General features: G+C 52.3%; 1 protein-coding gene across 4 annotated transcripts in view; it reads right to left on the minus strand.

Moving 5' to 3' along the window:
• Positions 1 to 26,473, minus strand: part of FLT4 (fms related receptor tyrosine kinase 4) — a 57,617-nt gene that overhangs the window by 12,448 nt on the left and 18,696 nt on the right. For 3 of the 4 annotated variants that reach the window (XM_039701496.1, XM_039701494.1, XM_039701498.1), the window contains exons 2-18: positions 23,707 to 23,803; positions 17,680 to 17,951; positions 13,933 to 14,045; positions 12,876 to 13,038; positions 12,488 to 12,627; positions 11,626 to 11,794; positions 10,961 to 11,078; positions 10,221 to 10,372; positions 9,301 to 9,463; positions 7,451 to 7,595; positions 4,818 to 4,926; positions 3,388 to 3,747; positions 2,992 to 3,138; positions 2,185 to 2,316; positions 1,798 to 1,904; positions 1,371 to 1,506; positions 452 to 556 (exon numbers count right to left, since the gene is read on the minus strand). In XM_039701496.1, the coding sequence (XP_039557430.1) occupies positions 452 to 556; positions 1,371 to 1,506; positions 1,798 to 1,904; positions 2,185 to 2,316; positions 2,992 to 3,138; positions 3,388 to 3,747; positions 4,818 to 4,926; positions 7,451 to 7,595; positions 9,301 to 9,463; positions 10,221 to 10,372; positions 10,961 to 11,078; positions 11,626 to 11,794; positions 12,488 to 12,627; positions 12,876 to 13,038; positions 13,933 to 14,045; positions 17,680 to 17,951; positions 23,707 to 23,803 (2,628 nt within the window). The remainder of the gene's footprint in view (positions 1 to 451; positions 557 to 1,370; positions 1,507 to 1,797; positions 1,905 to 2,184; positions 2,317 to 2,991; positions 3,139 to 3,387; positions 3,748 to 4,817; positions 4,927 to 7,450; positions 7,596 to 9,300; positions 9,464 to 10,220; positions 10,373 to 10,960; positions 11,079 to 11,625; positions 11,795 to 12,487; positions 12,628 to 12,875; positions 13,039 to 13,932; positions 14,046 to 17,679; positions 17,952 to 23,706; positions 23,804 to 26,473) is intronic. The other variant, XM_039701497.1, reaches the window with a different exon arrangement.

The raw sequence follows: 26,473 nt of genomic DNA on the forward strand, positions 1-26,473 counted from the left end.
AAATCTCACTCTGGATAGACCAGGCTTTAGGTGGAAAGCCAATTTAGCCCTCATAGCTGGATAAGAGCTGCAACCTGCTTCCTTACCCAGCCCTGGATCTGGCCCATAAACACAAAATACAGGCACATTTGGAAGAAGGCAATTGGGAGCAACACTTCTTTCAGTGGCATGCCAAAGAGGGGCTCTGGATTCTCGTTAGTCCTTTGAGACAGATTTCATTCTTTGCCTCTGCAGACAGCTAAATTTCCTTGAAAGCTGAGTTCCACAAGTCCTTGCTGTCTGCCACTTCAGCCTCCAAGTCCAGCTGAATGGAGCCAAAGAGGATCAACTGTGTTGAGGCCAAGAAGCCATTAATTAAAACACAGGCATTTACAGGGTGAATGTTCTGTGGCAGGTGCCTCATTAATTGCTGTCTACACACATTGCATGTTTTGCTTCACTGTTCACATACCTTTCAGCATTTTGACTGCTACAGTCTCACAGCTGTTACTTTTATTGATCCCAAATGCAGATGCTTCCACCACCTTCCCAAAGGCACCATGACCCAGGACTTTACCTATGGACAAGGAAAGTAAGTGTGAAGAAAGGCAGGTGCAGAAAAGGCAGAATAGAATGAAGGAAAACAAAAATCCCAACAGGAAATCATGGGAAGAAAAAAGAAAAAAAGAATCATAAAGGAAAAGGAAGGAGTGGAACATGTGCCCTTTCAGGTGGCTGCTTGCTGTGTCGGTGAGAATAAGAGAAAGGACGATGGGAGGAACTGAGACAGAGCTGGCATGGACAAAGCAGAGGAAGGAAATGGCCATGGAGAAGTGAGGGGCTGTTTGTTGCCCTGGAGCAACAAGTTGTTTTGTGTGGGAAAGGTAAATGACCCCTTGCAGCACAGCAGTCAGGACTAATGTCACTGCTCTGTGCCTCAAAGGTAGTCTGCTGCCCTTTAAACTCTGCCAGACAGAAGGAAGAGGCTGCAGGTAGGTGTCTCAGCATGAGGACAGTAATGGATGCAATCCTGATCCTGAACCTGGGGTACCTGCTGTAAACTGGGCTGTTCTGTCCAGACTCCCACTTGGAAAATATGGGGATGTGTTTTAAACCATGCCCAGGGGTCTTCTGTTTTCAGTAATACCTGTGTGGATATGCTCAGGAAGTCTGGGATAACAGTTGGCTCAGACCTATCTACCCTCAGACCTAAAGAGATTTCCCAGGCACAGCTGGGCTTTAGGGACACCTGGGGAAGAGGATGGGAAGCCTGAGGCAGAGAGAAAGCATTAAATGCACAGAGGTGTGTTAAGAAATCTGAAGAGTGAGTTTGCAGGGCTGGTAGGAAACCCTGGCTGCAGCATGCAGGGGAGGGAGGGGGTCTGGCTCACCCAAGCGCAGGCGGTCCCGTGGGAACTCCCACTTGCTGGAATCATAGGGCAGGTACTCGCACTGCTCCTCCAAGGGCACCTCGCCAGGGTCCATGATGATGGACAGGTAGCCTGTCTTGATGTCTGCGTGGGCTGGCTGCAGGAACCAGCCAACACAAAGGGTGAGGATGTGCCCTCCTTGCCCTGTGTGATGACTCCCACATGGGATTTGGATTCTTTGCCTGCCTTGACCTCCTGCCCCTCAAGCAAAGGCCATTCCCCATCACCTCCTTTACCACAACCCTTACTCACCTGTCCTTGCACTGGAAGCATCACTCAATGACCTCCTTTTAGCAGGTGCTGTCATGGAGCCCCACATGACAGCACTGGTGTTGCCCCAAGCCCTGGTGTGCCACCCTCCCTGCCTGGGGCAGTGACAGTCACGTACCCTTTTGATGTTGCAGAAGATGAGAATAAGTAGGATCCAGAAGAAAACAGCAATAACTCCAGTGCCAATCAGGATGACAATCTCTACATTGGTCCTGTCATCAGAGCCTGTGGGATGGAAGGGCAATCATAGCTTCAGAGATTCCCATTCTGTGCTCCAACTGAGCCATTCCTTATGGCCTGCATCAGGATGTGGGGTGTCTGGAGGTACATGTTTGCCTCAGCTAAACATGGTCTGGACTACAGATCCTCCTGTGAGAGCACCATGCCACCAGCAAGGCCAAGGGGCTTTCCCTGCCTCCCACTGTCACAGGGAAGAGGCACAGGAGCTTGGTCATAACTCCTATTCCACCCTTCAGATCCCCAGGGGTGTCGTGGCTGCTGGTACCTTCCACGGAGACGCTGGCTGAGGAGTTCACACAGCCCTTAGCGTTGCAGACGCTGCACAGGTAGAGCCCAGCATCCTCCTCCCTCACCCTCTGAATGCTCAGCCTCTGGTTGAAGTCTGCCAGGTCAATCCCTGTAAGGCACAGAGGGTTGTCATGGTCACTGACAGGGAGGGAAGGCTAGTACACTGGACTCAGGCTCAAAATAAGGCTTGCATTTTTTGGCTGATTCATTTTAAATGGCAGAATTACATCACACCAGCTGGTAGAGGCTCTTCTCTTGATGGCCACAAAAAAACCCCAGAGAGGGTTTGAAAGCATGGCTACACTTCCCCAGGCATACACTTCCCCAGGAAGTGTATGAAGGGTACAAATCCCCCACTGAACGTGCTGAATAGGGGCAGTACAGCTGGTGTGTCAAGTTCTGCTTCACCCTCAGAAACTGTTCCTTTCCCTCTGCAGTGTGCCTGGATGCTTTGCATGTTCCTTCCATGAGATCTGGGTCAGTCCCTGCATAATTAGAGATGTCAGGCACTGGGTTGAGAGTAAGAACATGAATGATTTCTCTCTCCCTGCTCTCAAGCTGAATGTGCACAAGCACAGACAGTGTTGAGCCGGGCCCTAGGGCATAGACTTGGCCAGTGAGACTGCATCAAATTAGGACAGAATGTGATTAAAACCAGGCTCTGGCTGATTCAGAGAACGGGTGCCTTTATCAGGGGACAGCAAGTCCCAGAACCCAGCAGTGCTCAGCTCTGCAGCTGCTGGACATACTGCCCTGCCTGTGATCCACCCCCAGCCCACTGTACCTGACACTTCTTCCACCAGTTTCTCGTCTTTGTACCAGCTGATTTCAGGAACGTGGTTGCCATCCACTTTACAGCGCATCTCTATGGAGTCGCTGACGTTCACCCAAATGTCTGTCAGGTTCTGCTTGAGGCGGGGGATCTCCAGGGCTGGAGGAGCAGCACAAAGAGGAGGAGGGGAAAACGGGAAACTGATTGATCAAAAGAATATCTGTGTTCCTGGGGGGCTTTGGGTCTCTGACCCCTGCTGAAGGGTGTCTTGAGAACCCAGGTGCCCTGCCTTTGCCACCTTGAGTTTAGCTGGCTTGTGTGGCTTCCCCTGGGGATGGCCTGGGAAGCTGATGGCAGCAAGAGCACCAGCTCTCCTCTGTCACTCCCGCCAGCCCTGTGGACCCTCACCCTGCACAGAGATGTATTTCTTGTGGCAGTGTTTCTCCCGGGTCTTCCTGTTCTGCACCTCACACACATAATCTCCCTCCTCATCCAGGGAGATGTTGGGGATGGTGAGCAGCAAGGTCGCATCGTTGGAGTTGGGCTGGAAGCGCAGCTCCCCCTGCATCTTGGTGGCATAGTGGTGGACGTTCTTACAGTCCAGCACGAGGGGGTTGCCCTCTTCATCATGGAGCTTGGAGAGGTTCAGCCGATACCACTGCAGGTTCTCATAGGTGTAGTTGTCTGCATTGCAGCTCAGCTGTAGGTTCTGCCCCTCTATGGGCTCTTCTGAGGGCTGGGACTCAATCTCGAACCCATCTGGAATGGCTTTCAGGAAGGAAATGAACATGTGAATGAGTTTTCATGGCTGAGCTGCCAGACACAATGAAATTGTCTCCTTGGGCTCAGCTCTCAGAGATCTGCCTGTCCTCAGCCAGGGTAAAGGAAACCACTGCAGACCAGAACTGTGACATGCACACTGCTGGCAATCACAGCTTAAAACCAGTGGGTGCTACGGGATGTGCTCAAGTCCCAGGGTGAAATTAAGATGGGCTCACAAATGAAACAAGCCAAGGAGGTCTGAATTAGGCTGTTACTGCTCCCAGCTGAGCTGCAGCATTCTGGTTTGCACACATGCCCACCTTCACTCGTGCAGGCAATGACACAGCAGCCTGGACAACACAGAGAGCATCACTGAAGCAGTGACTGAAGATGTTCATCTTGCTGCACAACAGCTGGTGGCCCTGACAGCACATGTAGTATCACAAGGACCATGAGCCCAGCCTTCTGGGCTGGGAACTTTATTATGGAATTGTCATTCCATAGGACAAGCTTTTGCAGTGCCCTTGCTGGGCTCCCTTTCTCAGCAGACAGTGCTGGGATACCACTGGCAGGAGGCTCAAGCAGCCCCCTATGGGCCATGATTCCAGCCCACAGCGGGGCTCTGGTTCCTACAAACTCAGCTTCCTCCCATCACCAAAATCCCGTGGGATCACTGCCGGGGGCTGAGGCCAGCGGGACCTGGCCTGGGATAGGTCGGGCGGTGCCACTAGAGGATGCTCTTGGACCAGACACATCCCCAGCCCAGGGAGCTGCCTGGGTCTGAGCCAGCGGGATGTCCCCAGCCCAAGACCTGCCCAGGACCTGCCACGGCTGCTTCAGGACCTAGGCACAGGCAGCGCTGGCTCATTCCCCGGTCTGCCTGCCAAACTCTGCCTGTGCCAAACTGCCAGGGCTTCAGGCTTTTGCCACCCAGCAGAGCTCTGGGTTAGCCCTGCTTTCCTGCTGGACTGTTGAAGATCCTAACTGTGAATGGCAGGACCTGGCAGCTCTAGGGACCTGTCTGTTTCAAGCAGAGAGCTTGGCTGGTGCAGGTGGGGGGATTTTACAGTACTCACTGGTCACATAGAAGTAGATCAGCCGCTCATCTCGACCCACTTTATTAGAGGCAATACACTTGTACATGGCTGAGACATTGGCCTCCTGGATGGCCAGTTTGCTGACTGTCTGATGGGGGAAGAGAACATAAGGAAGAGTTAGGAAGATAAAAAGGAAGAGAAGTAAGATCACTGCTGCTTTCTGGCAGGTAGCAAAGCCCCCAACAGCTGTTGTTGCATAACCCTGGGAAAGGGTTGTGTGAAAACAGACCCTTATCCTACAGCCCTTTGTGCATTTCAAGCTTTATCTGTTGGCTCTACCGATAACAACATGATTTTATTCCCAATCTCTGCATCTTTTTATGCAGCCCAGTCAGCTTAGATGCCTCTCCATGGGAGCAAACTTCTTATTAAGCCCCTCGGGTCACAATGGGGACAGTGCTCAGCAAGGGGGACAGTAACAGGATGCAGGGCTGAGGGGATGGTTAAGCTCCTGCCAAGCTTTATTTATAACAGTGGGAAGAAAGGGAAAGGACACCAGGGCTTTGATTCCCTGAGTCCTCTGCAGTTAAGTGACTATTTAGTGTCCCACAGGGTTCAGTGGAATTTACGGGTACCAACAGACCTGCAAGCACTCCTTTTATTCATAAGGAGAAATCAAACCTGTGAAAATATTCCATCTCTCATCCCTTCAGGAAGAGCTGTCATCTTTCATTGAATTCCAAGTGTACATAGACACGGTCCTAAAAGCTTCCTCCTCTCTCCCTCCAGCAAGACATGACTAAGATTGGGCAAACAGCCAGGCTGCCATCCTGGGAGCATGAACCCAGGGGATGCTGCCTCCAAATTAGCCAAGAAAAGCAGCTGGGGAATAAGGCTGCTCTCCTCCTCCTCCTGGCTCACACAGCACATGTGTGAGCTACCAAAACTGTTACAAGCACTCCCCTTAGAGGAGATTTGCAGTTTGAGTCTCCAGTTTAAACAACAAGTTAAAAAATCCCTCTAATGAGATGGTGTTTAAAATGCAAAACTAACATGCTCCTACAGGGAAATTTCTTTGCCTTTATGTCCCATAATCCATAGACTTTGGGAAGCATTTCCGTTCTGAGGGGCAATGCATTGAGGTTGTGTTAACCAGAAGGAACAGCCATTCATTCAGTGCATACTCAACACAGCTGAAGTGACTTTATTACTGGTACTTTTGTCCATTGCCTTTTCCGTTTCTTGGGGTTATTCATACAACCAGAGTGACCCTATTGCTGGCACTTTTGTGTGCTGCCTTTCCTGTTTCTTGGGGATTTTCCTTCTAATCTGCGGAGTTATGTTTGAGTTGGGGTTTCTTGATCTGACATCATCCTGCTGCCTGCAGTGCATGACGGTGCACTGGGCATCCTGTGGCTCGTTCTGGCCTTTTCAGATGGAATGAAAACCAGGAGGATGGTGAGAGAAGACAGGCAGAAAGGACAAGGAGAGAGAGAGAAAGCAGGTTTTAGGATGTAGTGTCCCACTGTAAATGAAACAGCTCTTTTCTCCCAAAGCTCTTGCACATCTGTGGGGATGCACAACCTAAGAAGAGTTACAACCAAACAGATGGAATGAGGACACAGCTGAAGAATAGAAGGAAGAAAATGAGGAAAATAGGGGAATATCAGAAAGGACCAATACAAGAGTCACATCTGTAGCAGGGGCTTCTTACCCAACAGCTCCCACCACCCCTGCTTGCGTCCCTGGGGAACATCAATCCCTCAACCTCCCTTCAGCTGCTCTGGGAGGAGAATCATCTGCCCTTGCCACCCTTTTTGGCAGAGTGATGAACTCCCGGCCAGGCCAGGGGACGGGAAGTGCCTTTAGAGGTGTGTAGGAAAACAGGAAGTGACTTTCGGAAACAGGGGCCCGTTTGTTTGTTCTGCATCCCTCTGTGAGCGGCTGGTGCCCGACACCACTGGGGACAGGAACCTCGTCATGGCACGGGCCTGACACTCGTGGCTGGGAGACAGACAGACAGAAGCAGGCTGCAAGCAGGTCACACACTGCAGTGAGGGAGAGATGGTCGTTCCAGAGAGGAAATGCTGGATGGAGAAGTGGCTTTGTGGAGCACGCATTGCCCCCTGCAGCAGATGGATGCCAGCTTCTCCAAACCACCCTCACCCCACCAGGATGGGGACAGCTGGATAAAGTGCCCCACCAGACACATGCACCAAGGCCAGAGATTTTCTGGTCACTTTGTGACTCCTGTCTCTTGCCCAGGATGCTCTGCAGGGCTTGGTTTTCACAGAACAGCTTATGCAAAATGCTCAGAAATGGCCATGAGAGCCCCCACAGCACCTGTCCCACATCTTCCCTAGCTGGATGCCCTGTGTTCAGTAGCAATCCATGAAATCCCTGTGCTGCCAGCCCCAGTGGGGGCCTCTCTGGACACAGGGTAATTTCTCAAAGATGACAGCTCTCCCTCGCCCTGGGGCTGCCTGGTAGTGTGGAGCCCCAGGGCTGGGAACTGCCACTGATGGTTTACTTTAGAAGCAGAGGTGTGAAGCCCTCCCCAAATCTGCCTCTGCCAGGCCCCTTTCCAGGCCACTTTTCCTGGCTGATTGCAAAGGAGTCCCGTGCCCGTCTCCAGCTCCCTGTGCCAGGATGGGTTTGGAATGCAGCCTCACCTTGTTCCGCCCCTCCACGAACTCCACCCAGGTGTCAATGCTCTCGATGGGGTTCACGGCGTCCTGCTGTGACACATCTTTCCAGTCCTTGCACTCGGGCATCCGGTCCCGCTGGTGGCGCCTTGCTGCCCGGTGCCTGCTGTTGCTAATCCAGAGCCAGGGATGAGCAGGGGAAAGAGGAGAGAGAGGAGAGAAGGTTAGCTGGGAAAAAGACAGCAAAAGCAGCTTTGTGTCAGAGAACTGATGGTCCTGTCCTATAACTCCACAAAATTTCATGGTCTTTCAGTTATACAATTCTGATGTGCTTTATAAGGGTGCCTTGCAACCACCAGTGAGAAAAAAAAATTGTAGGTGTGAAAACTGAGGCAGGGAGCAGATACAGGTGTCCTGAGCAGTGTATTCACCCGCAGGTTCATCTTTCCTTGCTAAGAGTGGAGAAAGACAGGATGATTCATGTGTGCCTAGGGCAACTCTTGATGTCATTTTGCTCAGCAGCAAGGCCTTAAAGTCCTGCTGGGATGAGAGTCAGGGCTGTCACTGGCTGGTGCTGGCCTGGAGAGCAGATGGTGCAACACCCAAGGGCACAACACCCAGGGGTGCTCCTACTGCCCCCAGTTCAACAAAAGCCAGGAGGGAGATCTCCCCGGGTAGAGGTGCTGCTGGTGTCTCACAGGGGAATGGTGGTGCCTCTTCAGGCTGAGACAGGTGCGTGGGGAGAAGTGGCCAAATCTGTCAGGGACCTGGGATGCTGCAGCCTGCAGGTTGGGGTGGAAGGTGGGAGGTCTGCCCAAAAGTGTGGGTTGGGATAGAAGGGAGAGGCTTTGGGTGACAGGGAAGCAGAGGGGAGCTGAGGGCCCAGGAGCTGTAGCAAAGGTGTGTGCTGGCAGTGTGGGCCAGAGCACTTTGTGGTAAACACACTGGTGAGCTGTATAAACAACAGGAAGCGAGAAAGAAGCCTCCTGCATCCTCTGGAGCTGTGCTAGGCAGAAATATGGTGGCCTTGGGAGACAGTGCTCATAATTCATGGGCCCCTCTACTTCCTGACAGGGCCACAGTGCACTTGCATGCAATGGAAAGCTCTCTGGTGTCCCTGGCTTGGCAAAAGCCTGCACAGGGCTGCAGGACCTGGCTTCCTCCAGGCACTCTGATGTCCTCCACCCGGACTGCTCTGGCTACAACTCCCCAGCATCCCTTTTCCTTCATCCGGTGAGACTGTCATTAAAAAATGCCACTGCAGCCCCGCCTCAGCTGCCTCAGCTTCCCAGGGCACAGGCAGTGGGCATGCACCCTTCCTGCCTACCTATTGCCCTGCTGGCAAATCATCCCAGCAGCTGGCAGAGATCTGGCACTTCCCCAGGGTTCAGCAATTCTTCCCCACAAGCAGCAGCTGCCTATGAGCACTTTTGCTTCCCAGGAGAAGAGAAAGGACAGAAACACCACGGGGACCTCAGGGCAGGAATGGTGTGAACCCCAACTGTTGTCTTGGGGTCTTACCAAGGGGCTGTGACAATTTTTCCTGCAATCTGCCTCAGTTTCCACATTAGCACACTGATCAGTGGTTTCATTGCAGGTGCTGTGAGGTGTGGCAGGGCCATGGACATGCACTGACAGATGCAGGGGGCTGAGGATGCAGAGGATGCTGTGGAAGCTCTTGGTGTCTGGGACCAGCCAGCCTGGGCAAAACTCCCACACAGACAAGTGTCTCCACTATGCCTTCCCACAAGGTGCCATGTTGTGTGTGGGAGAGCAAAAGTGAGACACAGCTGGGGGCACAGCCTTGGTCACAAGAAGCCCATAACACCACGATGGTGGCGTGACAAGACACAAGTGTTGGAAGAAATGGCACTTACAGGCTGCGTCGGGAGAACATCCGACAGGGCATCCATGGCCTCCACTGCCACTGGATCACCTCCGGTGCTGGGATGCCATAGACAGTGCAAGTGAGGGCCTGGGGGCTCCTCTTGGAGTAGATGCTTGGGGAAGAGGCCTCCTTCTCATGGATGCGTGGAGGAACTGCAAGGATCAGAGTGACATTGTGAGCAGCTGCAGGCTCAGGTGCTGCATCCCCAGGCGTGGCACAGCCCTCTCCAGGCCAGGCACAGCCCTCCCCAGGCCTGGCACAGCCCTCTCCAGGCCTGGCACAGCCCTCCCCAGGCCTGGCACAGCCCTCCCCAGCCCCATTTATGGACAGCCTGGGCACTACAGCTTGCTGGCTCTCAGGGCAACTCACGCCTGCAAGGCACAGCGGGTCATACTTAAGCAGATTCAAGTGCCATAATTTCTCCCTTCTCTGGTGAGTGGAACTGTCTGGATGCTGCAGGGCTCAAAGCACAGTGTCACAGAGCCTGCTGGAGACACATCTCCAGGCAGCAGTGCCCTTTCAGCATTTTTTAGCTGGTATCTGTTTACTGTGTGACTGGGACCAGTTTCTGCTGTGGGAAAACTCCACAGGGGCTTCCCTCCCAGAGGAACTACTCCAAATCAAGACTTTATCTGTGTGGCAGCTGCCCTGCTCCCAAGTCCACATCAGTCAGGGTCACCCTCAGCAGCATCTCCAGCTGCAGTTGGGAAGTGGCCCCTGAGCAAAGACAAATCCTGCCCAAAGCGAGGGAGCCAGGAACAAAATTTTGCTGTAGGGGAGGAAGAGGTGATGTAGGCACCAACTGCTTCAGGACAGAAAGGGGGACTTGTTCTTGGAGCAGCCCAAAGGCTGGGGCCATGGGCTCAGCACTCTCCCCCAGCTCCAGCCCCAGCCCCATCCCCTCCTTACCATTGACAATTAACTGGAGGCTGATGTGCTTCTCCAGCCCCGCCAGCCTGTTCCTCAGAACCAGCGTGTATGTCCCAGCATGCTGCTCCGACACATCCTTGATCTGCATTGAAGATTGAGATTGCTTGGGAATTAGCTTTCCATCCTTGTACCTGCGGGGAGGCAGAGAGAAAATGCAGCCATGGGGAGGAAGTGTCCCACTGGCAGCTGGGCAAAGGGTTTGCTGGTCCCCACAAGAGTGCAGTCAGGGTGCCCTGTGCTAGCACTGAGGACCTCTCTGGAGAGAGCCCTGGGCCTTCCCTGGACCCAGGTTATGGGTCTGCACATTGTGTGGTATGGAGGTGTGTGGGGTTGGGGGTGTTGTAGCTCTGCCCGAGCAGTGAGGGGGTGCAAAGCTCCCATCTCCAGTCAGCTTTGATGGAAGTGCAGCATGATGAGGTGCACAACCCATCCCACTACCTTGTTCCTCTGGGCAGCTGTGATCACCACAGCAGAGGGACAAGAGGGACAGCTCCTGTGGGAACTCCACGTGGCCCCTCCAGCCATGCAGAGCTGCCAAGCCAGGCTGTGCAGCTGAGAGCCAGGGCATGGGAGAAATGGCCCCCATGGGTGGAAAAAAGTGACATTTGTGACAATCTTGGTGACAGAGGGACCTAGCAAGGAAGCCAGGCTAGGCTTCCCCGTTTGACAGAGGAAAGGAGGAAAGGAGAAGGTGGCTGAAGCTAAGAAAAGTAAGTTACCACTGGAAGTCTGGTGGGGGGTAAGCCACAACTTTCACTGGCAGCTTCACAGCTTCATCTCCTGCAGTGGCTTCTATCACCGGGCCCTTCCTCCACTCCACAGTGATGAAGGGCTTTTCTGCAAGGAAAACAGCAACCATGGAGGAGAACTCAAAGAGACAGGGTGTCACAAAGCTCTGCTGCTCTCCACAGGGCCCAACAGCAAGGATCAAGGACATGGGGGAGTGTCATAACAGCGCAGCTGAGATCCTGGCAGCTCCTCTGTCTCCCTCTTGGGAACCACTGGGAATGCAGGAAGGCTGGGCTGCCCTGTGGCTTTCTGCTGCCAAAAAACAACCAACCGAAGCAGATGGTGCCTTGTGCACCTGCAGCTGTGCCCCTCAGGCCAGCCATGCCACAGGGGCCCCAGCCATGCCATAGAGTTACAAGATAAGTGTGTCCTGCCAGTCCACTGCATTTGTGCCAGTTTGGTGTTGACACCTCTTTCCCTCCCCTTTGGGACCTTGGTGAGTGTGACTCTGCTCCCAGCATGGTGCTGGGGCACAGGAGGGCTGAGGGGCTGGAGAAGGGCTGGGTTTCACTAGAGCAGAGTGGAGGGGGGGTCAGGAGCCACTCTGCCCAAGCAGTCTGGTTGTGGCTCTGCAGGGCACTGCCAGGTGCCATACCATGCACAATGACATCGGTGCTCTCCTCCAGCATCTGGGCACCATTGGTGGCAGTGCATGTGTACTTCCCCAGGTCCTGCTGGCTGACGTTGTGGAGGGTCAGGATACTGGAGAGCTCTGTGTATGTCTGCAGGGAGCGGCGCTCGGACTCGATCACTGCTCGCTGCGTCTGTGGGAGATGACACAGAGAAGGGGATGAGGGACAGCAGTGGGATGAGGCTGTGTGGATGGGCCCTGCACAGCTCTGATTCCTGATGCTCAGTGCCTGCCTGGACAGGTTTCTGCACAACTGAGTGCCATCCTCAGGGATGGAAGGGCACATGTTCTGTGTACTGACTGCCTGAGGCTGAGCTCAGGTCTTAGCATGGTTTGCTCTTGTAGCCCAGGAACCAGGCTGGGAGCTCCATGAACTGAGAGATGTTCTCAAGGGACTCCCCTGTCACACCATTCGAAAAAGCCAGAAGGTACAAGCGGGGGAAAACACAGTGGGGAAGGGACCACCTCACAGGCTTTTGGTAACAAGGGCTCTATGATTAGAGTAGTTCCTTTCAAACCAATCACATTTGCTCTGGATTTGCACTGGTGAAAGTGAAGCCAGTGTTTTCTCAAGAACCCCAGAGCAGTAACACCTCGTCAAGGAGGGAGCTTTCTGCCAGGAAAAGATGTCTTCATTCTGTCTGCCTTCTGCTGCAGGAGAAAAAAATGGGAGAGCACTCTGACACAGATGTCCAGGGCACAGCATGGTCAGGAGTGTGAAGAAGAGCCCTGCCAATGATGTGAAGAGGAACAATGAAGGCTCAGGAGGGGGTGACTCAGAGGATAACTCCCTCAGTGCATGGGGAGCTGCTCAGCTTGCTGGTACCTGTTTGCCAGGGTAAGTCCAGTGGAAGCGGACCCCGGAGTTGAACTCAGCCCACACTGTGCAGTTCAAGACCAGCTTCTCTCCCACTAGCAGCTCCATGGCTTTCTTGGGATACAGCTGGATGTCATACAGCTCACTCCCTGATGCAGAAGAGGGAATGAAAAGAGATTTCTGATCTAGTTAACTCTTTGACTCAGACTGTGCAGTTACAGGAGGTTTGGGAATGACCCCCTGCTGCATGGTGTATCTCTGTCCAACACACAGTGGAAGAGCTATGTGCACCATGCAGAGTCTGTGTAGCTAGAGAGGACCATAACAATCCCATGAACCACACTGATGGACTTCAGAGCCACCCAAACTGCTCCCCTGAACCTTCCCAAATATTCACCTGCTATATGGATGATGAAGAAATTGGATTTGAAGACCTTCTTGTCGATTTCAGTCTCACAGTGGACATACAGTAAGTCCCTGATCAAGTGTGTGGGTACCTGCATTCCCTTCTTGTTGTCCCAGAAAGTGCTTTTCCCATCAGGGTGTATGAAGAAATTTTGCTGGAAAAATCAACATTTTGCCAAATGAAATCAGAGGGTAACCACATTCCCACTCCACCCCTCCCAGACTTTATGCTGGCTAACACATCCCTTTTGTGGGAAGAAATGATGCAGCATCATGCTGTGCTGGCCTCCTGCCCTCTCCCCCCAAGGGTTTGCCATCTAGGAATCGTGGCCTCCCCTCTACCCCAAGTAGCTGCATCCTGCACCATGAGCCTCCCCGTCTGCAGAGTGGGCCAGAGACTTCCAGGAATGGAAATTTCTAGAGATAGCTAAGGAAACTGATGCTGATGTCCCAAACATCAGCCCCACCGGGATGAGTGCTGACCTTGGGTAGTGTCCTTCCCGGGCACGGGAAAGGCCCCTGGCCCCCAGAGTGTCCCTGGAGGCCTTTGTACAATAGTAACACTCATCCTGGAAGGATGTATTTGCATTGTGAAAAAAAAAAAAAAGAAAAAAAAAAGGGGGGGGGAAAGGCAAAAGCAAAAGCAAACTGATAAGAGAGCTGTTTTTAGTCATGGGCCCCAGGGCTGCAGCCTCATCCCTTGTGGGGATGCTGACCACCTAGAGGGGTGTAGATCACAGAGACAAGGCAAACGGGGGATGCTGTGGGGAAATGGGTTTAAAACAAAGTCTTGTTTTGTTTCATAGGGCTCCAGGGAAGAGAAGCAAGGTTGGCAGGAAACCCGTGGGATCTGCCCAAGGGAACTGGACAACACAGCTTCAACCAGCAAATAAAACGAGGAAGCCAGTGGCTTGTACTTTCCATGGAAAATGTATCCCATGCATTTTCCTTTCCTGGCAGTGCCTGTCATGCTTCCACTCAGGCAATTACAAATGCAGAACAAATGCAATACATCTCGGTGCAGAGGCTCCCAGCAGCCGAGCTCTCACCGAGGTCAGTGTGACGTTAAGGTCAGGGATGGACACGAGACATGGTACCCAAGTGTTCTCCTTCTTGCTGATGAGGAGGGTCTCTGGCTTGTTGATAAATGGCTGTTCAAAATCTGTAGAAAAGATACAAGGAGATCAACTACTAAAAAAGAAGAAAAAAAGTGAGAAAAGGCAACCACCAGTAGAAAAAGAGGCTTTCTGAATTTCCTTAACACAGCACAAGCTTTCCAGAGGGAGTGATGTTGAGCTGCTCAGCCCCATCTGCCACATGTGACAGCCAGAGGAGACACCTGGAGCTCGGCAGTGCAAAGCCAGCCGGCTGCTCCGCACCAAACACAGAACCAGCGCAGCCCTGGTGCGGCATGTGGGCAGTGAGGGAAATGACCTCCCCTTTCCTGGAGCCCTCGAGGTCTCTGCCTGAGCCTGACCCTTTGTGAAACCAGCGCGTCGTGTCCTGGGCTCGGCGCCTGCCCAGCTGGTGGCTGTGCCCCCTCGCGGGGCTCTGCTCGCCGGCACCGCGACCTTCCCTGGCGAGGAAGTGATCCGCAGTGTGGTGGAATGCAGATGTCATCCTGCAGCCACCCCGGCCGGCAGATAAACACGGGAGCTGAGCTTTCCAGGGCTGCCACCCCACTGCCGCCCAACTGCTGCAGGCACAAATATTGACAGGAAGAGCAAAACCACCCAGAAATAATGGTGATGAAATGACTTAGCAAGGCCAGGGATGTTACACCAAACTCTGTGCAGAGCCAGTGTACAATCAGCAGCGACCCGGGCTGAGAAAATGGGATGAAGACAAAATTGGAAAAGACAAAGAACTGTGAGGCTGCTTGGTGGCCTCAATGACAGATGATTTATTCTGTACTATCAGCCCCTGCCTGCCCTTTTCCACAGGTTTTATGCCTCACAGGATGCTCTGAATAGAGACTGGTTCCTAGTGGCTTGAAGGCACGGTGTTGCCAGCATGTCTCCTCTGTAAATGTCCATCCAGCACATGGTCATGATTGGCTTTATTCATGGAAATATCCCCTGGGTGAAGGGGGCTTTATAAGGGGTGATGGGTCTGCATCTGGGAGACACTGGGCTGCCTCAGGATCCTGCTAGGAGAGATTTTACAGCTTTTGGCACACTGGAATCAGACCAAATGATCCCAGTGGTCTACATTTAGTTTTCTTCACCTGTGTTTCAGCTAAACCATTGATTTCAAGGGAGTGTAGCATGAGGAGAATCGTTTGTCCATCCTGAGATTCTTTCCCTCTGATACCCAACCCCTAGAGAGACCCATCTAAAGGGACAAGTCAAAGATAAATTTGGAAGTGATCCTCACTTGGGGATTCTGTTGTTCAAATCACTTGGGCCCAACCCAATTCAGTGCTCCCACTGTTAAGTGCATAAACCTTTAATTATCGATCTGTAAAGCTGCTGCTTCAGTGATAGTCATGCTGCAAATTCCTCACGACTGTGTGAAGCACTTTTTCTACAGTGTAGGTGAAACAACCCACACTCAGGAAACTGTATTGGTCACGTCCTAGGAAAACATGGATTGCCCAGAGAGTTCTTATCTTTATTTCCTGGTGGTTTTTGCTGCCACAGGATTGCTGATTTCTGAAACCACAGATTTGTTTCCCAGTGTGAAGATGTTCCTCATTCCTTTCCCAAACTTTGGGCATTTGAGAAGGAGGAGCTGCACAGCTGGCAGAGGTGAGAGACTATGAGGTCCCCTTCAAGCTCAGACGGCAGCCAAGAACTGATTTAGTGGGCTGGTCCTCCTGCCAATGAGTTTGTGATTCATGCACTAACTCCCCTCTCTGACAACATCACAAATTTCCTTAAGACTGCCTTAATGGGTCGGATGGGAATAATTTAGCATCTTCTTCATTAATACATGCTAAGCTTTATGAGATGTGGGCTGTACGTAGCCTATCCTGCCCTGATGAGGCATTCTGTGTCTACAGAGCTATCTGTAGTTGTAATCAAATGCACACCTAACCAGACACTTGGGAAGGAGACACATGCATGGAGAGTTCATTTGACCACTGAATTGCAGGTAAAATACAGAAGAACCCATTTTTCCAGGCAAGCACAGATATTCTGTTCCTGGCAATTTCACCAAGCCCTTAACATGAGAAATGAGCTTGATGGATAAACCTGTGGTCTAATCATCCTGTCTCCAAATATCCCCAACACTTACATCAGCCCTTCCAAGCTCTCCAGGGACAGTCTCACATTGCAGCCCAGTTCAGCAGGAGCAGGCTTTATCTGAATGTTCTGCAGTGGCTGTGCTTACCATATGCCTGAATTTTCCTGACATGTCCCTTCTCTTGCCTGAAAGCCTGTCCTGTCTGGAAAGGCAGATTCTGAGGTTTTCTGGATGCTTGATAACCTTAAGAGGGGACAGCCTGATTGGACTGAGGGTGAACATGTGCTGTGCAGCCATGTGCACACAGTGCTGCGAGCTGTTGGCAGGATCTGTTGCACACACACTGTCCACAGGCACTGTGAGTCCCATGGGCCCTGACAGTGTGGGATTTATTGCCCCTAACCTGCACCATGTGACTCTTTGGTAAACAGAAGAGCAGCTCCTGAGCTGCAGAGAGGCTGGAGATGAGGGACGGTGGATCGGGGAAAAGTGACATTTGTTGGATCACAAAAAAATCAGTTCTTGCAAAAGCACTCCCTGCATATAAGCTTGTGGGGTTGTACTCATTTTCAGTGTATTTAAGAAGCTCTCTGCCTCCAATCTGATACAACCCTCTAGAGTGTCTGAACACCCCTGTCCAACTCACAGGTGTCTGAAATCCAGGCAGGCTCTGTCCTGTTTTAGGGTGGGCAGCATAGCCCACAGAAAGAGGAAGCAATTGCTCAAACAGACTTCAATTCCTCTCCAACAGCTGCCCAGCTTTTCTGATTTGCCCCTGCATTTTTCTCTGTGTAGCTGCAGAGGCAAAATTGGCTTTGCCCTGGGACTTCTGAAAAATGCATCTTATATGTCATGACCTGCCTGGCTCATGACAACTGCACCAACTAATAAATGGGGGCGGAAAGAGAAATAGCTCAGCCAACTGTTTCCAGGGGACAGAGTTCATTTATCTTGCTGGAGCCTGCTGTGAGCAGTGGGGGAGACAACGGAGGAGGAACCCCTGGGACATGGAGATGCTGAGTATTGGCCCTGCAGCCACTCCCTAAGTTGAGGTTCCAGCCCCAAGCCTGGAGAACATCCCTCCTCTGCCAAAACACACCTCATAACCCTGCCTGCATGGGCAGCCCCTGCACAGTGTGGAGAGGAGCACCTGGATCTGTCACTGTGGAGCAGCTCAGGCCAGCAGGTCTGGGAGCAGGCTGCACATGGAGTGTTGGTACCATTCATCCTCTCCCTCTCAGTCTCAGCTTTATGAAACACTACCACCCCTGGCCACCAGCACCTCAGGGGGCCCCAAGATGCCCAGAAGATAACTCCTGTGCTTTTTTTAGTGCTGGAGCATCTCTGAGGCTGGGCTCTCACTCCTTGAATTCCTGCATTCCAACCCGGCTGGAGCAATGCCCCCGGGATGGGACATAATTGAATCCCGCCATGGACGGATATTGGTCCCCTGCACTTGCAGGGAACCAGCCCTCAGCCCCCTCCCCGAGGCTGCAGCAGCCACGCTCTGCCCTGGGAGGCACACTGAGATGTTTAATCTTTCAGATATTATGCTGGTGCACTGGCTGCCCCGAGGCCCCCAGCCTGCAGTGCACAGCAGCTCTTACCTCTCACAAACACGTAGGTGCTGGCTGCCGTGGTGCCCTCGATTTTGGCCTCAATGTACTTGTAGTAGCAGCGGTAGTAACCCGTGTGGTTGGCCTGCGCCTCCGTCAGCAGCAGCACTTTGCAGTACGGCTTCGTGCCGGTCCCCTCGCAGTCTTCCTCTTGGATTGCCCAGCCGCTGCTGGGGGCTGCTGAGGCCACCAGCTCAGCCTCCTCCTTCCCAGCAGGATCCACCTTGCCCCCTGGCCACGACCACTCCAAAGGGTGCTGGCCTCTAGACATGGGTGAAAAGCAGCGTTAGCTTTGGGCTGAGCGTGGGGAACGCGGTGGCTTTGTGGCTCTGTGTGACTCTCTGCACACCTGCACGTGGCCCAGCCAGCCACCAGTTGGGCTGGGGCAAGGAGGAATGGCCATCCTCCAAGGGAAAAAACAGGCACAAGGAAATGGCAACCAGATTCCCTAAGTGCTGGGCAAGCAAAGGCTCATCCCCTTCCCCAGGACACCCCTCTGGCCATGCTAAGCTGTAAGATATCAGCCCACTCATAAACAGGCCCCTCTGTCCCATGGCACTGTCCTGCTGGTATGAATGCCAGCACAGGGAAACACACGGGGCCCTGAGGGAAAGGTTCCATTTATTTTCTATTCCCTCTCATTATTAAAAGGGTCCAGAGCTATTAGGGAAACACATGGATGTGATGATTTCCCTTGGCTCAGTGTAGCTGCTGGCTGGGGCTCATTGTGTGATGAATGGAGTGGGAAGAAGAATGGGGGAAGGAGAGCAGACTGGAAAGAAAGCGAGAAAGAGAAAAGCAGGAGGGAGTCAGGGATAAAAGACAGCAAGGGGAAAACAAGAGGAGGCTCAGCTGACTGCCTTCTGGCCAGCTGCCAGCTGTTTCCTTTCCCCGTTGCTGTGGGAGGGGGCTCCCCTTGCTCTGCACAGCACCCTGCAGCCCCTCAAAACCCCAGCTGGCCTGGGGCTGCCAGCCCTTCCCACCTCTGCAGAGACACTGACACCTCTCTGATGGCACGACCACAAAGCCTGTTCACCAGCAACCCAAGGACAGACAGAAAAGTCCAGGAACTCAAGAAAGCCCCAGACAGAACACACACGTGTGTATTTATATATAGCTGAGGATCTCCAGAGCGGGAGCTTGCATGTGCGCACACGTGCCACCGTGGCTTCTTATAACTGCACTTGTTTACTACAAACAAAACAAGCTTTTATTCCACACTGGAAGTTTCCTTCTGTGAAATCAGAGCCCCTTTCAGAGGAAGGCCTAGCCCCCACTTGAAAGTTTGCCAAATAGCTGAAAGTCACTTAAGTACGTGCGAAAAAAAAAGAAATGGGGGGGGAAAAAAGAAGCCATAGCCATCATAAGAGACAGCTGTGGGGTAAAAATGGCCTTTTGTCAGCACCATCAGCTCTATGAGGGGAAACTGGGTTCATCAATTATGCAAGCTGGGAATAGACATGTAGGAACACACAGCTCCTCTGCCAGGGCAGCTCTGTGGGCAGATACTTTTAAGCACAGGCAGACTGTGACCATCATGAGACAGCAGGGGACAGCAAGGAGGAAGGGAGATAAGGTGCCATTGGAGGGCACAATGGCTCAGATGCAACGAGGACAGGATTTCTGTCCAAGCATGGGGGAAAGACCTGCCCCTTTCTGCTTGTCTTCAGCAGCTGATTTATGTTCCCTGGATAGAGCAGACTTTGCTCTCTTCCAGCTTGTGGCAGATGAGTTTGGAGAGACTGTGCTGCACTCTTCCCGTGCTGCCAAGCACAAGGGCTCTGGAGGCAGTGACAAGTCCCTGGGGACAGTCACACAGCCCCTCTTACCCAGCTCAAACTTCTGCTTTCACTAAAAATGCCATCAGTGCCTGAGGCAGAGCTGAAAGCACAGCTCTGGCAGCTTGTGTTCATGAAGCAGAGGCAAGCTTCTCCCAAGTACCAGAGTCTCATGAACACTTAAATAAAAATAAGAACAGAATTTGAGTTTGTCCCACCCTATTCATGTGCACAGAAAATAACAGTGAAACGTATCACTAAGCCAGGAACACCTGGTGGCCTCTGCCACAGCTGTAGTTGCTGTGTCCACAGCCCCCGGCACTGGCACAGACCATGGGGCTGTCCCTGCTTTCAGCCCAGAGCTGAGAGCTTCAGACCAGGCATTTTTGGCACGCCACTTGCAGGAGGGTAATTGTGGAAGTCTCCAGCGTTTCCATTTTCTGTTTGTTTATCTACTGGGATTTTCACACATTATCAGATCCACTTGTTCCATTAACCATCAAGGCCTGCAGCAGCTGAGTGACACATATTTATACAAACACGGATGGACCAGTGCACACAGACATGGCAACCAGCCCGTGGGCAGCTCAACCCAGGCATTCCTTTCAGATGTGCTTTCATTTCCTTTCATATGTCCATAGGCTTGGGGGGTCACAGAAGGTGTGGGCATTACTGTGAGTCCAAGTTAGTGTCACTGGTGAGTTAAGAGGTCTAGAAGAAGGCAGGAATGAGGGCAGGCCAGGCTCACATGGATTTATTTCTGAATCTACCCCCTGCATTCAGGGAAGGGTCCAAGCAGCAGTTTTGGACAGTTCCCTCTCTCCTATCTGTCACCTTCCAAGATTTATTCCCAAGTTGTTTTCTTTCAGCTCGGTGATAATTTGCCTCTTGGCGATGGAGCCTGCTGATGCCAGCTGGAAAAAAAATGCTCTGTAGTCTTCTCCACAGCTGTTTTCCTCAATCTTTTCAGGATAGATGCACTTCAAGGGAGATGTTGCAGTTGGCATCCCTCTTCTTCAATCCTCTTTGAAACTCCCATGCGTGGTATGATGGACAAAGCTGGTTGTGGCTTTGTGGCTTAGCTGGGATAAACCAGATTCCCCTCAGCACCATGGAGGATGTTCACAGCAGCCACTCAAGCATAGGAGAGAGCAGCAGGTGTTGTGTGCTCCAGGACACTGCTCCAGAGCAGGGGTTGTGGGGCTTCACATGATCCTCAGGCTCCTTCAGCCCTGCCACAGTGCTCATTTCCTCCACGGGAGCCAAGAGGGCTCCGGGGTCAAATATTTCCTCTCTGCCACAGATGGGTTTGCACATCTGTGAGTCACTCTGGGAACAGGTCACCGGGCAGCAAAGGACATCCTTGCCCTTCTTTTTCTTGGTTTGCTGCCCACCTGTGTGCCCAGCACCTGCAGGATGGGATGGGATGGGACGGGATGGGACAGGATGGGATGGCACAGACAGAACCAAGTTGATCCCTCCAGAGGTTTCTGCTGTTGTGCAGCTGGCTCCTGTGGTATTTGCTCCAATGCTCATGAGCTGGAACAGCACAAGCTCTCTGCTTTCCCCCCAGGCAGGCTGCTGAGGGCATGAATGCAGAGATTCACAATATTCTTTCCTTCCTTCTAGGAATGGGAGCTAATAAAAGCTGCACTGTCCATTTGGGCACCAACCTCTTCCCCCTGTTCTGCCACCTGCTTGGATCAAAACATCCCTGGGGCTCTCAGCCAGCCCTGGCACAATCTCTGTTTTGGGGAACACTCCTGCACTGGTCCCCTGCTCTGTCTGGGCCTCTCAAGGGTGCCTTGTGCTGGGTGACAAGGGAACAAGACTGCATGTGATGGCATTTGCAAAAGCAGAGTCCCAGCATCTGGTGGCTCCTTGTGTGTGTGTGTGTTGTGCCTTTGTGTATCTGTTAAGCATGCCCAGCTCCAGAGGCATTGCTTGTCCCAAGGCCTGGCACAGGCTCTGGGCACCAACGAGGCTTGGTGGGCTGTGGAGCAGGAGCAGGGCAGCAGAGCTGGGGATGTCTGAGGTTCAGGCTGCTGCGAGGGAGCCTGAGAGCACAGTTGGCTGCATGGCTCTCACGCTCGGTGGGTGAAGCTTGAAAGGTCTCCAGGGAGTCTCACACGGGGGTTTTGAGCTCATCTTTCTGCTGAAGCACTGCTTCAAGCAAGCCTGTACTCCTGGCTCCAGGGCAGCTCGAAGAGCAGCCAGAGGACATTGCTCTCAAGAGAAGACCAGGGTCAAACTGAAGTCACCTTCAACACGATGCTCAGCAGGAAATCCCTGAATCCTGGATTTGATTTTGTATTTGTTTCTGCCCTACCCTGCCCCACCACCCTCTCCTGTTGCCTGTTCTCTTGGTGGTCTGCATGTTTTTCCCTTCAGCTCCCATTAACACAAGCCAGGTCTTCCCAGGGTGGGCCATGGTCCAGAGAAGACGTTGGAGAAGCAGCTGGGTGTAATTAGAGATCCAGGGACCAGGAAAGATTTACTCCTCATTCAAATGAATAAGTGTCCTGCAGTCAAAGTCCTTTCCTCAAGACAGACAAACACAGGACTGAGAGCTCAGAAGGAAAAGAGGAATGCTCTGAGCCATGCAGGAGATACTGAGACTTATCTATCTGCAGATGGTGTGAAGGACACTGCACAGCCCCAAGGAGCACATCTGGGACAGCAGGATGCAGGGGCAAGGAGCAGCCAAAGAGCAATATGGGCAGAGGGTACGTGGGTTTTAGTGCTGTCTGAAGATGGTCCTGGGCTCTTCAGGTAGCCAGTTCAGTCTTTCACAGCTGCAGAAGACACTTTCTTTTACCACACCTCTAACTTCAGTATGTCCTTTAAACTTGGCTCAATCTATAGACAACAGTCTTGAAAGTGCTTTCTGTGTCCCCTTCTGGACTCCTGTGGAGAAAGGGTCTGCCCTGATTCTAATCTCATTCAGAATATCCTCACTGATTCTCACCTCTTCCAAGGTTTTAATAGAGAGTGTCAGTTCCCACATCTCTCTGTGAAGAAAAGTACCACAGCAGAGCACTGGAATCCCCAAACTCCCTTCTCTTCCTCTGTGCTCCCACAGTGGCTCTGTGGCTGACCACAGCCCCCACAGACAGTCACGGACAGATCTCCAACTCACACATTTCCTAAATCTCAGCACTCATGATGGCTCCTCAAGTCACCGGATGAAAATAAGCCCACAACAACTCAGATTCCCAGACCAAGTGAAAGCAGTTCAGTAATTAATATCAACAACCTTTCCTCTGTCCTTCTCCCTTGGTTATGAACTGATTCACAAAGGAAAAGCAATGCCATCTGTTCCAGGAAAAGTTAAATATGTTTGTGACAAGACATTAACACAATGCCAGCCAAGTGTTTGCAGTAATTGCTCTGTGGTTATATATAACACTGAGAAACACCCATCTGAGGCCCACGCTGAATTTAGATCCCCACTGGACCCAGCATTCAGATCCCAAGCATGGATCTGTTTTCAGCTGCTGAAGGGAAACTCCAGGAAAACTGACCTTGGGCAATTCTCCCACTTGTTTATGGGGGCTTTTTTTCTGCTTTCTGAGACAGGAGACAGTTCAGAAAACATGCACAGCCAAGTGTCCCAGCACAGATAAATCAGCTCAGACATAGCACCTTCTCAGAGCCACAGTGCCCAAAACAACCAGAGATTCTCTAGCTCCTCTCACAGTTATTCACCTGGCCTGGCTGGGGCTTCTTTTCACCCACATATGTAAAGGGAGAGCATTAAATCCCTTCTTCCTAGAAAAGCTGGAGGTCTCTCATAGCCACCACTAACTGCAGCCTTGCCTTCTCCCATGGATATTTCTCAGTGTCCCCCAAATGTCCCACTAGATTTAGAAACCTGAACTTCAATCTCAGTGGCCCCAGTGAGGTGAGAATAAGCAACATCAGAGAAAGACAAGGAGAGTCAGGAAGACGAGGTTCCCTGAAGAGCTTACAGCAAAGCTATCAAATTACACAAAATGTTTCTTTATCTTTCTTCTTCTCCGAAAGACTAGAGCAGAGGTTATCACTGAATCCTCTGAGATGTCTTTTGCTTCTTTTTCAATTAATTAGACGAATTCACACTTGGGGGATGTGGAAGATTTGTAGTCAGACATGCTAATTTGCTGGAGTACTGCAGCCAAGGTGTCCCTGGTGGGCTCCTCTTGGCTGGTCCTCCAACCCTCCCCAGGTAAAAGTAAACAGAGCACTGGCTGGTGCCTACCTGCAGGTGATGGTCAGCGTGTCCTTGGCGTTGATGACGTGCTCCTCCTCGGTGATGCTCAGAGTAGGAGGGGTCATAGAATAGCTGTTCACCAGGTCTGTGGAGAGAAAGGAGAGAGGGGATGATGCAGAGATCCACGAGGCTGGCCCCAGTGCTGTGGGCAGCAGGTATCCTGGTGCCACCAGCCCAGAGAGGGGCAGAGGCTCCAGAAGCCAACATCTCCTTGGGGTCTGCTCCTACAAGGTAGCTAATGCTGGCTCAGTGGGACACAAGAGATTTGCCTGCAGCCCTCCCGGCTCCAGTGAGCAGATCTTGAGCCAGGGCCAGACAGCCCCTGGGCTTTGACAGACAGCCTAGCACGGATGAGGGCCAGAAAAGAATGGAAGACCAGAAACTGGGGAATTCAACTGTAGCCATTCCTCACCAGGTGAATGATATTGGGTTTCCCTGGACCAGGGCTCTGAAATGATCCCCTCTGCCAACTGGAGGGAGCCTGGCAGGCAATTTTCCCATACACATGTAGCTTTCTGTAATCAGGGGGACAAATCAGGGATGCCCAGATACCACAGTGTGTTTGGACTGAGATGCTCTCTGGAGCAAAGAGGCATTCATGGAATGCCCTTCTCCTGTCTCCTGTGGTGCACTCTCAGGTGCAGTCACCTGACGAGGACCAACCTCAGTGGATTGCAGCAGCCCCCTTCCCTGTACCACCGGACAGGCATTCCAGGAGTGAGATTATCCAGGCTCAGGGACAGGCAGTTAAACATTATCGTGCTCTTTTTCCAGCTTTTTTCAGGGAGAGTCTCTCACTTTTTGTGCATTTGCATCTCTGGCATGCCAGACACGCACCCTAAGTGAGCTCCTCATGGACAAAACATCTCGAAGTACCGGTTACCCTCAGAGACTACTGTTGTTTTTCATCAGCACAGTGTTGCCAACTGTCATTACTTCATGATCTTTATCTTAAAACTTCAGCTTCTGGAGATGTGAGATTATTCAAAAGAAGTCTTGTTGACTGCAAAAACAAGCAAACTAACCAGAAATAGAGAGGGGGAAAAATGTTATGGAATGTGAGGCTGTGACTCAGGTAGGTGCTAAATGCTAAGGAAGAAAAGAATGCAAAAATATGCTGCTAGCTTGACTTTCTACAAAAACATGAGTTTTTTTGCAACTGTGTTCTGTGTATGTCTGTTTCCTTCCCTTGTAACATTCAAACCCAGGTATCAGAGAGATCTGGCAGGGTTAGAGATGTTTCAGGGATGTGGTGTCTCCACGTGTTTCACAAGCAGCTGTAATACTTTTCCTGCAGAACTGTGACCTGAGGACTACAGGTGGAGATCCTGAGGATGAGAGGAAATAGTCTTAGGTTGCAACAGGGGGGGGTTAATATTAGATATTAGGAAAAAATTCTGCACTGAAAAGCAGTCAGGCATTGGAACAGGCTTCCCAGGGTAGTGGTAGAGCCACCATTCCTGGAAGTATTCAAAAAACATGTGGATGTGGCACGTGGGGACACGATTTAACGGTGAACACAGTGGTGCTGTGTTAATGGCTGGACCTGCCGATCTTAGAAGTCTTTTCCAACTTTAATCACCCAATGATTCTAGGAATGTTTCTCTGTGGGGAACCCTGACCCAGGAGACAACAAATGGCCACCAGCTTAGACACAGGGTGGTGTGGGGATCCAGGCTGGCGGGGAAGCCACGGTGCCACCAGGAGAGGCTGCTGGGGGCACACGGCGGCGAGGGACGTGCGGAGCGGCACCGCCGGCCTGCCAGGCCCGGCCCGCCGGCCTTGTTCTCCCCGATTGTTCTCCACTTCCTTCCCGCCCGCGCGGCTCTGAGGTGTCCCCACGGCTGCCCCCATGGCAACAGCAGGGTGACAGCCATCTCCCCCGCCATCTCCCGCCTCCCCTCCACTTGCCCACACCGAGGAGTGTCAGCCCAGGCCCAGCTCCTGTGTGCGTGTCCCGCTGCCACGGCCTGTCCTACAGACACTTCTCCCTCAACAACAACAACAACAACAACAGGAGCAGCAGCCATCGCTTGTCACTCAGCACACGGCCACTGTGGTCCCTGGGGCTGCGTGGTGCTCGGCCACCATGGAGGACACCCCGCCTTGCGCCTCCAACCTCCCCTTTCCTGAAGGAGGGGACGTCAGATGTCACACAGAAAAAATGTGCCCCGGGGCTGTGAAAATAAATGACCGCATTTTTTGTAAAATCCCTTCAAAATGTAAAAAGGTTTATTAAAAAAAGGAGGCAGGGGAAGGAATCTGTCTGCTAAGCTGCGTTTCCTATTAATGCCGGACACACTTATCCCAGTGCAAACACTGCTCTCCAGATGGCCACAGCTTCCCTGCCCATCGTCCCAGGGAGCAGCTGGGGGTGCCTGTCTCCCCACAGTGCTCAGCCCAAAATGCAGAAGATAATGGCTTGCTGGGGACAGCAAACCTTCTCATCCTGTCTGTGCTCTGGGGCAGCAAGCAGAAAAAAGGTAAACTCAGGCATGGCCAGCTCCAGGGCTGGCGGCAGCAGGCACTGAATTAGATTTTAAAACTGGCATGGTCCCTCTGCTTGAGCCACTAAATAAGTGCCAAGGCGGCAGAAGTCTCTTGGCCAATGCTGTGCCCCACCACCAGGGCTGGGGGGAGCAGGATGGTGGCAGAAATAACCCCCTGCCTCCCTTCACATGCTGCCTGGTGACCTGTTAGCAAACAACACCAGGGGGTGGAGGGGAAGAAAGGAAAAGTACGATCTGTGCAGGTT

Source organism: Passer montanus, unplaced genomic scaffold, assembly GCF_014805655.1.
Source record: "Passer montanus isolate IOZ18808 unplaced genomic scaffold, ASM1480565v1 scaffold15, whole genome shotgun sequence".
Taxonomy (NCBI): domain Eukaryota; kingdom Metazoa; phylum Chordata; class Aves; order Passeriformes; family Passeridae; genus Passer; species Passer montanus.